Below are 12,818 nucleotides of genomic sequence, written 5' to 3'. Positions count from 1 at the left end.
GATGCCAAGGAAATAAATAACTACCTGGCTTTTAGAAGACATCTGAAGGCAGCGCTGTTTAGGGAAGTTTTTAATGTTTGATGTTTTGTTGTGTTTTTAATATTCTGTTGGGAGCAGCCCAGAGTGGCTGGGGTATAAATAAAAAAGTTATTAATTATTATTACTACTGCTACTACTACGTTTAATCCAGGGATTCCTGGGGTCGAACCTGGAAAGGAGGTGCTCCATCCAGGGCAATGACCTGCCCTCACAGAACCAAATCACCCCACGCTATCCATGCCGCTTCTCACCTATGTGCATTCTTTCATGTTCGGCAAGCTGGGATCTCCTGCTGAAGCTTTCCGTGCACTCCGAGCACTGATACGGTTTCTTTCCTGTGTGAGCCGCCTTGTGTGTGATCAGGGACTTTTTCCAGCTGAAGCTTTTCCCGCACTCGGTGCACTTGTAGGGCTTCTCTCCCGTGTGGGTCCTCTTGTGCACGAGGAGGGCGACTTTCTGGTTGAAGCTCTTCCCGCAGTCAAAGCAGGTGTACGGCTTCTCTCCCGTGTGGATGATCTCATGACGCGCCAGGTGGTCCTTCTTGTGGAAGCACTTCCCGCACGAGGCACAAGCGTACGGCTTCTCCCCCGTGTGGATCCTCATGTGGTTGATCAGGCCGACTTTCCAGTTGAAGCCCTTCCCGCACTCCGAGCACTGGTAGGGCTTCTCCCCCGTGTGGGTCCTCTTGTGCGTCATTAGGCGGTCTTTCTTGTAGAAGCTTTTCCCGCACTCTGCGCACTCGTACGGCTTCTCCCCCGTGTGAGTTCGCATGTGTGCAATGAAGTTGGCTTTCACACTGTAGCTCTTTCCACACTCGGAGCATTCGTGTGGCTTCTCCCCCGTGTGGGTCCTCTGGTGCGCAAGGAGAGAGGATTTCACATGGAAGCATTTCCCACACTCGGGGCATTCATATGGCTTTTCCCCCGTGTGGATTCTCTTGTGCTGAATGAGGATCCATTTGCCGCTGAAACTTTTGCCACACTCAGAGCACACGTACGGCTTCTCCCCGGTGTGGGTTCTCATGTGTACGCTAAGAGCAGATGACCAGCTGAAGCTTTTGCCACAGATAGCGCAATCGTGTACGTTCTGCTCCCCTGTATGTTTCCTCATGTGCATGATCAGGGACCGTTTCCAATGGAAACTTTGGCCACAGTCAGAGCATATGTGCGATCGCTCCCCGGTGTGGGTTTTCTCATGTCTTAAAAGGTAAGAGGAGCACGAGAACCCTTTCCCACAGTGTGAACACTGATATGGTCTCTCGCCGGTGTGAGTTCGCTTATGCACATCAAGGTACGATTTCAGAATGAAGGATTTCCCGCAATCGGAACATCCATATGGCTTCTCTCCAGTGTGGGTTCTCCGGTGCGTAATAAGGCCCGAAATCTGCTTGAAGCTTTTGTCGCACTCGGAGCACTCGTACGGCTTCTCTCCCGTGTGAGTCCTCTTATGCGTGACGAGGGTTGCGCCATGGTTGAAGCTCTTCCCGCACACGGAGCACATGTACGGCTTCTCTCCGGTGTGGATTCTCCGGTGTGTAATAAGGTAATCTTTGCGGCCAAAGCCCTTTCCGCACTCAGGGCATTCGTAGGATTTCAAGACGGGTCCTACCGAATGGGACTTCTTGTGCCTCCGGAACGATGCTGCATAGCGGAAGCATTTTCCGCACTCGGAGCACTGAAACGGCTTCTCCGCCGTGTGGCTCTGCTTGTGTATGTTGAGGGTGCCTTTCTCGCGGAAGCTCTTCCCGCAATCAGAGCACTGGTACGGCTTCTCTTCGGAATGGGTCCTCATGTGCACATTGAGAGCAGATTTCACGGTGAAGTTCTTCCCACAGTCGGAGCATTCGTAGGGTTTCTCCCCCGTGTGGATTCTCCTGTGCACGGCAAGGTGCGGTTTCCGATTGAAGCTCTTCCCACAGTCTGGGCACTTGTACAGCTTCTCTCCTGTGTGGATTCTCTCATGCAGAATAAGGGACCCTCTGCGATAGAAGCTCTTCCCGCACTCGGAGCACGTATACGGCCTCTCCCCCGTGTGGATCCTCTTGTGCTGGACAACGTACGCTTGTTCCCGAAAGCTCTTCCCGCAGTCTGAGCACTGATATGGTTTCTCTTCCGTGTGGCTTGTCTCGTGGCTGAGAAGCTCGGGGCGGGAAGAGAAACCCTGGCCGCACTGGGAGCAACTGTATGGTTTCTCTCCAGCATGACCCCTCTGGTGTATAACCAGCTGAGACCGTTTATGGAAACTTTCCTCGCAGGAGAGGCATTTATATGGATTCTCTTTCGCTGCAATCTCCTTCAGATTCTCTGTGTGCTGCAGGATTCCAGGTGCCCCTTCAACCTTAAGACCCTGGGGAGATTTCCCGCTGACTGTCCCCAAAGTTTCTCCTCCTCCTCCTCGCTCAGCTGTTTCCAGCTGACTCTCCTCTTCATTCCCTGGCACTTGATCATTGCCTGCTAGAACAAAATGAGAGAGAAAGAGAGAGAGAGAGGAGTGTCACAAATGGGTCCTGCAATAAAACATTACAGTGTGGAGTGTTCCTCTGGTCGGCCAGCCATACCCCTTCCTATGAGACTCCATTCCATTGCCTCTCCCATCTTATTTTCTGGGTCCCCCGGTCCCCCACTGTCAGCATGTGACATCGTCATTGGGCTTTTTGGAAGGGTGGATTCTACCGTAGGAATTTTTTGTATTTCTGAAAGCCTTGAGGTTTCACCAAGCCCACTGATAGCTTCTTCTTGTGTGCATGCACGTGCGTGTAATGTGTTGTACCACTTGGATAATGCAAGCTAGTTCAGACTGAAGACTCATCTCACCCATCAGCCTATTCTCACACGGCGGCTGGTCTTTGGGGAACCCACAAGAAAGTAAGAGAATCTGTACCTTTTTTGTTTTTTTAGAATACCCTTCCCTCTCCTGTACATGAGAGGAAGCCCATCTTAAAAGAGACATTCTTCCTCCTCGCACAAGGGGAAATGCCTCTAACACACATATATGCTTCAGCTAAAAAGGATGCATTTGACTTCAAAATCAGATTGTTTCTACTCACAAACAAATTTAAAGTCAAATTGATTAAATTATGATACAAGCAATAGTATGTTTATGTCACTTGTTTTAAATATTTAGATGCTGCCCTAGAGTGAAATTGTGTTCCAGAGCAGTTTACACAATTAAAATGTGGGGAGTGCAATAAAAACCACATAATAAATTGAAAAGCAAAGCAAAACCAGCAGATGAAACAGTTGGCAAGCCAGTATGGTGTGGCAGTATGGGAAGACCAGGGTTCAAATCCCTACTCAGTCATAAAGATCATTGGGTGACCTTGGGCCAGCCACTGCTTCTCAGCCTAACCCACCTCAAAGGGTTGTTGTGGGGGATCAAATGAGCAGGGAGAGAACCACATATGCCTTAGAGGAAAAGGTGCTTAAGGGGACTGAATACAGGCTAGGTCCCGTTTGATGTTTTTATTATGTTTTTATATATGCTGTAAGCTGCCCAGAGTGGCTGGGGAAACCTAGCCAAATGAGCAGGGTATAAATAAAACAACAGCAGCAACAACAACCATATAGTGGTACCTTGGTTGTCAAACTTCATTGGTTCTGGGAGTCCGTTCGACTCCTGAAATGGTTTGAAACAAAGGCGTCGGACGTTCAGCTTCCGAAAAACGTTCACAAACCGGAACATTCACTTTCAGGTTTGCAGCATTTGGGAGCCAAGGTGTTCAAGTACCAAGGTACCACTGTAGTAGTAGTAGTAGTAGTAGTAATAATAATAATAATTCTAGACGTATTGCAACCCTAACAGAACAACTGCTAAAGTGAATACGGTAGCTACTCAAGAAAATGATAAACAACTACATAGGCCTATCGAGACACCTGAAAGTCAAAGGCAAGTATCCTATTGATATATTGCAGTTATTTTGATTGCTATATTTCTGTAACTCATCTCAGAACATTTGATGACAAGCAGGGTATAAATACAAATTAAAATTTTTATTGTTCTAAAGAGATGGAGATATATATATGTACACAGCCCTCCAGATGTTGCTGAACTTTCAGCTTCCATCAGGTTAGAAGTGAGGAAATAAAATGTAATGTGCTCCAGTTCCAGAAAGGGGGGGGGGGAAGAGACCACATAATTGAAGTGGCAGATGTTAAAAAACAAGAGGGTTGGGGTGCAGAACTCAAAGGCGACTAGATGATGATAAAAAAAGCTGTGAGCCCAGGTGCTCTAAGGCAGTGGTCCTCAACTTTGGGCCTCCAGATGTTTTGAGACTACAGTTCCCATCATCCCTGACCACTGGTCCTGCTAGCTAGGGATCATGGGAGTTGTAGGCCAAAAATATCTGGAGGCCCAAGGTTGAGGACCACTGCTCTAAGGCACTTGTTCTGTGGCTCATCCAAGCCTGTACAGCTGTTGAACTGTGTGTGTGTTTGTGCGTCTGTCCTGGAGGTTCTGAGTTCCAAAATAGAAGGAAGAGTCGTCTGTGAGAAGATGAAGCCTATCTGGCAGAAAGCCTCTGCTTACAGCCTCTTCTTCTTCTTCAACAACCTCTTCTTTGTTCTGGGGGCCGTGCTCATGGGCTCCGGAATATGGCTCTTGTTTGACAAGAGAAACCTCATCACCATCCTGCAGATCTCGACGTCCACCATGAACATCATGCCTTACACCCTGATTGGCGTCGGGGCCGCCACCATGGTGATGGGGGTCCTGGGCTGCGTCGGGGCCTTCAGTGGGACCCGCTGTTTCTTGGGGCTGTTCTTCGTCAGCCTGCTGCTGCTCCTGGTGGCCCAGGCCACCACCTGCCTGTTCATCTATCGCCGTGTGAAGGCCATCGAGGAAGAAACGCCCCCCTCTGTCCTCCAGCTCATTCAGTACTACGACCTGAGGCACGAAACCAACAGGTCCGCCATGCTTGCCTGGGACTACTTCCAATCCAAGATGTCTTGCTGCGGATGGATCGGGCCGGAAAACTGGAAGCTGAACCTCTTCCTCCAGCAAAAAAATTACACACACTACCCTTGCTCTTGCGGCCTCAACGCCAGCAGCTCAGAGACAGCGATAGGCTTCTGCCCTCTGGCCGCTCCTTCCAACGCCTTTGACAGCTGGCCGGTGAGAAAGAAGGGCTGTGTGATCTCCGCCCGTAACTGGTTTCGCGAGAACAACGACGTCATCATCGGGGTCTGCGCAGCCGTCTCCCTCCCCGAGGTGTTGGGAATGGTGCTGTCTGTTTGCCTCTGCAAGAGCAAAGCACTCTGAGGAGGATTAAACGGAAGTGGCCAAGTGGCAAAGGCTACTTTTGATGCTGACACAGGCTCCGGCAAATCTCTTCCTTATTTTTAGTCCACTTCTGGGCCTGTTTTGACAAGCCTCTGAATGAGCCTCCTCTGCAGCTCTCTGTTACCATGGCTATGTGTAAATAAACCTTGTGCCCTACCCAGTTTGGGGTAATTTGGGGGACTTTTGGCCACTGCTGTTGGGAGTGCTATCTCTCTCCCTTTCGCTGTCAAACAAGAGAATCCCTACACTAATTCGCCTCCCTTGCTTTCACTTCCTCAGATCTACTGAACTGTGCCTTGAACCTGTTTACCGCAAATGTTTGCAATATTTCAATACTTCGCTAAAATTAAAAAAAAGATTTAAAAAGTAAAATACTTATTTTTGCTTAGTGCTCAGTCTTTCGGATAACAATCAGGCTAATGCTAGGCACAGACACAAGCATACAATTTCACCTGTGGCCCTTTGCAGATAGGGTGTACACAGATTGGGAAATTTGATTTTAATTTCGGATCTTTGCTGCATCGTTTGACCTCTTCGCAGACGGGGGGGGGGGGATGCCCCCTGCAACTTGTTCATAAAAGGGGAACCAATCAGTTCATGGAGGATAGGACTATCAATGGCTACAAGCCACGATGGCTCTGGTCTGCTTGACAGTCAGAGGCAGCAACACATCTGAATACCAGCTGCTGGAAACCACACGAGTGGGGAGTGCTCTTGTGTTCGAATCCTGATTGTTGATTTCCCACAGGCACCTGGTTGGCCGCTGTGAGAACAGGATGCTGGACTAGATGGGCCACTGGCCGGATCCAGCAGGCTCTTCTCATGTTCAAAGCAAGGGGTATATCACTGAGGCACTGCCCCATTCCCACTTTCAATTTTTGAAAGAACCTTTTTAGTATTTGCAGAACCTAAGGCGCAAGACAAAACGGAGAGGCAGCAATCTTTTCATTTTGTTTGTGGGTAACCAGCTTCCTCCTCTCATTCCCCCGCTGTCCCTGGAAAAAATCCCTGTGGCCCCCCACGTTTCACTTCCTGGATTAATGTGGGCTTGTAGGCCTTTCAGAAACAGTGTATTATGATTGAATTAGGGTTTCCCTTTTCCTCTGAGCCTGTAGAGATTTCCTCCAAAGACGAAAATGGAAGAAGGCAGAAGGCATTAGGCATTTCTGAACTAGCCCAAAGGAGAAAGGGCTCCAGGGTCTACAATTCCACCCTTCTCAGGTGTTAAGATTAGCAAAGGGGGTCAGTTCTCTCGCTAGAGCCACCATCGTCAGAAGCTCATGGTGCATGCGAGCGTGGCCTGAGGCAGGGCCTTCTCTGTGGCAGCTCCTAAGCTGCGGAACCCCTCCTTGCCAAAGTGCATTTGGCGCCTTCATTATACAGCTTTTATTGTATGCTCATGTTGAGGGTTAAAGTTTTATGTATGTGGAGAACCTGAAGGTGGAACATGCTGAAAGAATTTTAGCTGGTCAGCACTTCTCATTCCTGCTAAGAAGCAGGCAGATGATGTTTTGGCTCATCTCCTTTCAAGGTCACTGGGAACATATCTCAACTACCTAGTGAACAGCTTCATTTGACTTTTGATTCTCTCCCTGTCTGGATCTTACTGTCTCACTCTCTGTGTAGTCTTGTGTGGTGCTGGTTTTTATATGCTGAACTGATTTTTGCTCAAGATGTACAGTAGTACCTTGGTTGTCAAACTTGATCCGTTCCGCGTGTCTGTTCGACTCCCAAAACCATTCGAAAATCGAGGCACGGCTTCCGATTGGCTGCAGGAGCTTCCTGCACTCAATTGGAAGCAGTGTTGGACGTTTGGCTTCCGAAAACGTTCACAAATCGGAACACTCATTTCAGGTTTGCGGTGTTTGGGAGCAGATTTGTTTGGTAGCCAAGGCGTTCAAGTACCAAGGTACCACTGTAATAATAATAATTTATTATTATTGACATATTGCAACACTAACCGAACAACTGCTAAAGTGAATAGCTACTCAAGAAAATTATAAACAACTACATAGGCCTATTGAGACACCTGAAAGTCAAAGGCAAGTATTCTATTGATATATTGCAGTTATTTTGATTGCTATATTTCTGTAACTCATCTCAGAACATTTGATGACAAGCAGGGTATAAATACAAATTAAAATTATATTTTTATTGTTCTAAAGAGATGGATATTATGATGTTGCTGAACTTTCAGATTCCATCAGTGGCCATCAGGTTAGAAGTGAGGAAAAAGGAATGTGCTCCACTTCCAGAAAGGGGGGGAGGGGGAAAGACCACATAATTGAAGCGGCAGATGTTAAAAAACAAGAGGGGTTGGGGTGCGCAACTCAAAGGCGACTAAAGGAAAAGGGACCTCTGACCATTAGGTCCAGTCATGACCGACTCTGACGTTGCGGCACTCATCTCGCGTTACTGGCCGAGGGAGCCGGCGTACAGCTTCCAGGTCATGTGGCCAGCATGACAAAGCCACTTCTGGTGAACCAGAGCAGCACACGGAAACGCCGTTTACCTTCCCGCAGGAATGGTACCTATTTATCTACTTGCACTTTGACGTGCTTTTGAGCTGCTAAGTGGACAGGAGCTGGGACAGAGCAACGGGAGCTCACCCCGTTGCGGGGATTCGAACCGCCAACTTAGGCTCTGTGGTTTAACCCACAGTGCCACCCGCGTCCCCAAAGGCGACTAGATGATAATAAAAAAGGGTTCTTGTTCTGTGGGTCATCCAAGCCTGTACAGCTGTTGAACTGTCTGTCCTGGAGGTTCTGAATTCCGAAACAGAAAGAAGATGCGTCTGTGAGAAGATGAAGCCCATCTGGCAGAAAGCCATTGCTTCCAGCCTCTTCTTCTTCAACCTCTTCTTCTTTGTTCTGGGGGCCCTGATCATGGGCTCCGGAATATGGCTCTTGTTTTACACGGAAAATCTCATCACCATCCTGCAGATCTCGACGTCCACCATGAACATCCTGCCTTACACCCTGATCGGCATTGGGGCTGTCACCACGGTGATGGGGTTCCTGGGCTGTGTCGGGGCCTGCAGAGGGATCCGCTGTTTCTTGGGGCTGTACATCGTTGGCCTGCTGCTGCTCCTGGTGGCCCAGGCCACCATCGGCCTGTTCATCTATCGCCGTGCGAAGGCCATCGAGGAAGAAATGCCCCCCTTTGTCCACCACCTCATCCAGAACTACGACCTGAGGCACGAAACCAACAGGTCCGCCATGCTTGCCTGGGACTACTTCCAATCCAAGATGTCTTGCTGCGGATGGATCGGGCCGGAAAACTGGAAGCTGAACCTCTTCCTCCAGCAAAAAAATTACACACACTACCCTTGCTCTTGCGGTGTCAACGCCACCAGCTTGGAGACAGCGATAGGCTTCTGCCCTCTGGCCGCTCCTTCAGACACCTTTGACAGCTGGCCGGTGAGAAAGAAGGGCTGCGTGACCTCCGCCCGTAACTGGTTTCACAAGAACAACAACGTCATCATCGGGGTCTGTGCAGCCGTCTCTCTCCCCGAGGTGTTAGGAATAGTGCTGTCTATTTGCTTCTGCAGGAGCAAAGCACTCTGAGGAGGATTCACCGGAAGTGGCCAAGAGGCAAAGGCTACTTTTGATGCTGACACAGGCTCCGGCAAATCTCTTCCTTATTTTTAGTCCACTTCTGGGCCTGTCTTGACAAGCCTCTGAATGAACCTCCTCTGCAGCTCTCTGTCACCATGGCTATGTGTAAATAAACCTTGTGCCCTACCCAATTTGGGGTAATTTGGGGGACTTTTGGCCACTGCTGTTGGGAATGCTCTCTCTCTCCCTTTCACTGTCAAACAAGAGAACTCCTACTCTAATTTGCCTCCCTTGCCTTCACTTCCTCAGATCTACTGAACGGTACCTTGGACCTGTTTGCTGCAAATGTTTGCAATATTCCACTACTTCACTAAAAAAAAGATTAAAAAAGTAAAATACTTATTTTTGCTTAGTGCTCAGTCTTTCGTACACCAATCAGACTAATGCTAGGCACAGATGCAAGCGTACAATTTCACCTATTGCCCTTTGCAGTTCGAGTACCAAGGTACCACTGTACCTTATCGAGGCTTTGACTAAGAACCACAAAAATCTATGCCCCGGTAAACTATTACTAAATGACTCATCTGCGCCCAGTTTTTTTTTTTGGGGGGGGGGGGTAAATGTATCCTGCTGCAAGAGGACTGCTAGGTAAAGGTAAAGGGCCCCCTGACCATTAGGTCCAGTTGCGGCCGACTCTGGGGTTGCGGAGCTCATCTCGCTTTATTGGCCGAGGTACAGCTTCCGGGTCATGTGGCCAGCATGACTAAGCCGCTTTTGGCGAACCAGAGCAGCACACGGAAACACCATTTACCTTCCCGCTGGAGTGGTACCTATTTATCTACTTGCACTCTGACGTGCTTTCGAACTGCTAGGTTGGCAGGAGCTGGGACCGAGCAATGGGAGCTCACCCCGTTGCGGGGATTCGAACTGCCAACCTTCTGATCAGCAAGCCCTAGGCTCTGTGGTTTAACCCACAGCGCCACCCGCGTCCCTATAAGTGGCCTGCTAGTCTGCCTATTAATCATTGAAAGTGGGAGGTGCTCCTGGGACTTTGGGGCTCAAATCTCGATAGGTTAAGGTGTCGGGCCTTTGTCACCTGAGGTCAATATTTCCCTTATTACTGCAGTTGCATTGTTAACATTGCATTTTACATGGTTGTGACTTACCCTGGGACCTCGGGATGAAGAGCGGGGTAGCAAAAATAGCTACCGGAAAGTGAATAGAAATAAGAGACTACCTGCCAGTCTCTTCTTCCCCTTCTCAGGTGCCTCAGATCCCTGTTGCCTCTTTGTTCTTCCCAGACCCCTGGAGTTCTCCTCAATCTCTGTGCCCTCGCTTTCTTCACATGGTGCCCCACACAGCTCCCCTTCTTCGTCACTCTGCCACCCATCGCTCACTGACACAACTATAAGGATGAGAAAGAGACAGGGAAAAATGGACCCTGAAAACTGCTGTGGAGAAATGGGGGTGTAAGGGATGCAGCCAAATACACACCATTTCTGAGTAACGTTGAAGTTGATTTGTGATATTCATTACAACAATGGAGGTCCTAAACAACTGGATGAGAGGAGATCAATTGGTCAAAGGAATAACTTTGGGAAATAAATCCTTTAAACTTAAGGCCTTCACCGATGACCTATTAATAATCAAAAAACCCAAAGAGAGTCTATTGAGAGTAATGGATTTGATTAATTTTTTTGGAGAAGTTGCGGGTTTTAAGTTGAACATTACCAAAACAAAACTACTGGTCAAAAATATATCTATACAGGAAAAAGAAGAGTTAGAAGAAGTATCAGGTCTGAAGATATGTAACAAAGCAAAATATTTAGGTATATGGATTACCCCAAAAAACATAAACCTATTCCAAGACAATTATGTAAAAATATGGGCAGAGATAAAAAGATATTTTGAAATCTGGAGTAGGCTGAAATTATCAATCTTAGGGAAGATATCTATCACAAAGGTGAATGTGCTCCCCAGGCTGACCTTTTTGTTTCAAATGATTCCAATATTGGGTGGAGCAGGCTGCCTCCAAAATTGACAGAAAGACATCTCTAAATTTGTATGGCAGGGGAAGAGACCTAGAGTTAAACATCAGATTCTAATTAATGTAAAAGACAGAGGAGGCTTCTCGTTGCCCGATCTTAAATTGTATTATGAAATTGTATTACCCTGCTTCGCTTGGTTGAAAGAATGGCGTTTATTGCAAGATTCGGAACTATTTGACCTGGAGGGGTTTGATAACAGGTGGGGTTGGCAAGTGTATATGGCCTATGGGAAAGCTAAAATTCCTAGAGGCTTCACAAACCATATTACAGTGGTGCCTTGCTAGACGAATTTAATTCGTTCCACGGGTCTTTTCTTATAACGAAAAAATTCGTCTAGCGAATCCCATAGAAATGCATTGATTTTTTTTTATTTTTTTTTTGCCCATAGGAACGCATTAATTGAATTTCAATGCATTCCTATGGGAAACTGCGATTCGCTAGACGAAAACGAATTCGTCTAGCGAGGCAACCTCCGCTAGAAAAAACCTTTCGTTATGCGAAAATTTCATTAAGCAGGGCATTCGTTAAGCGAGGCACCACTGTATTAGGAAATCTCTGTTTGCTGTGTGAGAGAAACACAGAAATCTGTTAGAACCTAACATTCCCCAATGGATCTCCCCAATAGAGGCATGTGCAGTCAAGAGGAAAAATACCCAAGGAACATGGCCATCATACAAATTACTCCTAGAAGAAGAGGACAATCAATTTAAACTAAAAGGCTTTGAGGAAATAAGGGAGTATGTGACACACTGGTTTCAGTACCATCAACTGCATGAGACATTTAAAATGGATAAACAAAAACGCTTTGCCACAGGGATCTCTAGATTCGAATCTGATGTAGTAAATTCTGTATCTAAAACACTCTCCAAAGCATACAGACTCCTCCTTGACTGGGAAGTCAAGGAGGAGAAGGTCATTGCTGCAATGATTAAGGGGGCACAAGATTTGGGTACACAATAACTATGAAACAGTGGGCGAATTTGTGGAAATCGGACTGGAAATTTACAGCTTGTTATTCGTTAAGAGAGAACTTCCTCAAAATGCAACATCAATGGTATATAACCCCTTGGAAGCTCTCTAAGATGTATAAAAGTGTACCAAGTAATTTTTGGAGGTGTAAAGAAAAAAAGGAAATTTATATCACATACGGTAGCAATGCAAAGAAATCAAAAGGTTCTGGAAGGAGATCCATTCTGAACTGGAAAAAATGTTAAAAATATATTTTAATATGAAACCAGAAGCCTACCTACAGGGAATTATAGATTTGACTATCCCTACAAAGGTAAAGGCAATTTTTCTTTATGCTACGGTCGCGGCAATAATACTTATTGCGACAAACTGGAAAAGTGATAAAATCCCGTCCAGACTAGATTGGATTCAGAAAATGACTGAATATGCGGAACTGGATAATCTATCAGAAAGAATAAAGAATAAGTCAAAGGATGCATTTCTATCAAAATGGGAAGTCTTTAAAATATATTTGAAATATAGTAACAGCAGTTTAAAGTCTGTAACAGCATTCAAATAACTTCAGTAAAAATCAAAAGTTAGATGGAAAACTTAGGACAAAACACAAATTATGAAAACCAAAACATGTTTTGATATGGCACTAAAAAAGGATGAGGTGCAGATGTAAGGAGTAGATGGGAAGTCAGGTACTCAGAATAAATAATATTCTTATGTGAAATTAAGCTAAACAATATGAATGTATTGTTGTGGTGGTGGTGTTATTTGTCTGTTTGTTAGTTAGTCTGTTTGTGGGTTCATTTAATTGATAGGGGGTGATGGATTTTTATTGTTGTATATTTTCTTTTTTGTGATGTATAACAGCGGAAAATAAATAAATAAACAATTTTTAAAAAAGAAAGATTGTGATTGTAAGAGGCTCTGGAATGGG

At 46.5% G+C, this 12,818-nt stretch overlaps 1 protein-coding gene and 2 pseudogenes across 9 annotated transcripts in view; 2 read left to right on the top strand and 1 right to left on the bottom strand.

Annotated features, from left to right (window-relative positions):
* LOC118081122 (uncharacterized) overlaps positions 1–12,818 on the bottom strand; it is a 31,515-nt gene that overhangs the window by 5,027 nt on the left and 13,670 nt on the right. For 3 of the 7 annotated variants that reach the window (XM_035107321.3, XM_035107323.3, XM_060270079.1), the window contains exons 8-9: positions 10,111–10,278; positions 291–2,492 (exon numbers count right to left, since the gene is read on the bottom strand). In XM_035107321.3, the coding sequence (XP_034963212.1) occupies positions 291–2,492; positions 10,111–10,278 (2,370 nt within the window). The remainder of the gene's footprint in view (positions 1–290; positions 2,493–10,110; positions 10,279–12,818) is intronic. The other 4 variants (XM_035107325.3, XM_035107324.3, XM_035107322.3 and 1 more) reach the window with 3 other exon arrangements.
* Positions 4,525–5,688, top strand: LOC148687105 (CD82 antigen pseudogene; annotated as a pseudogene). The gene has a single exon (XR_015948546.1). The product of XR_015948546.1 is annotated as a CD82 antigen pseudogene (transcript).
* On the top strand, positions 8,030–9,239 carry LOC148687104 (CD82 antigen pseudogene; annotated as a pseudogene). The gene has a single exon (XR_015948547.1). The product of XR_015948547.1 is annotated as a CD82 antigen pseudogene (transcript).

This window comes from Zootoca vivipara, chromosome 2 (genome assembly GCF_965207765.1).
Source record: "Zootoca vivipara chromosome 2, rZooViv2.hap1.1, whole genome shotgun sequence".
Classification (NCBI taxonomy): domain Eukaryota; kingdom Metazoa; phylum Chordata; class Lepidosauria; order Squamata; family Lacertidae; genus Zootoca; species Zootoca vivipara.
This window is presented reverse-complemented; position numbering and strand designations above follow the sequence as displayed.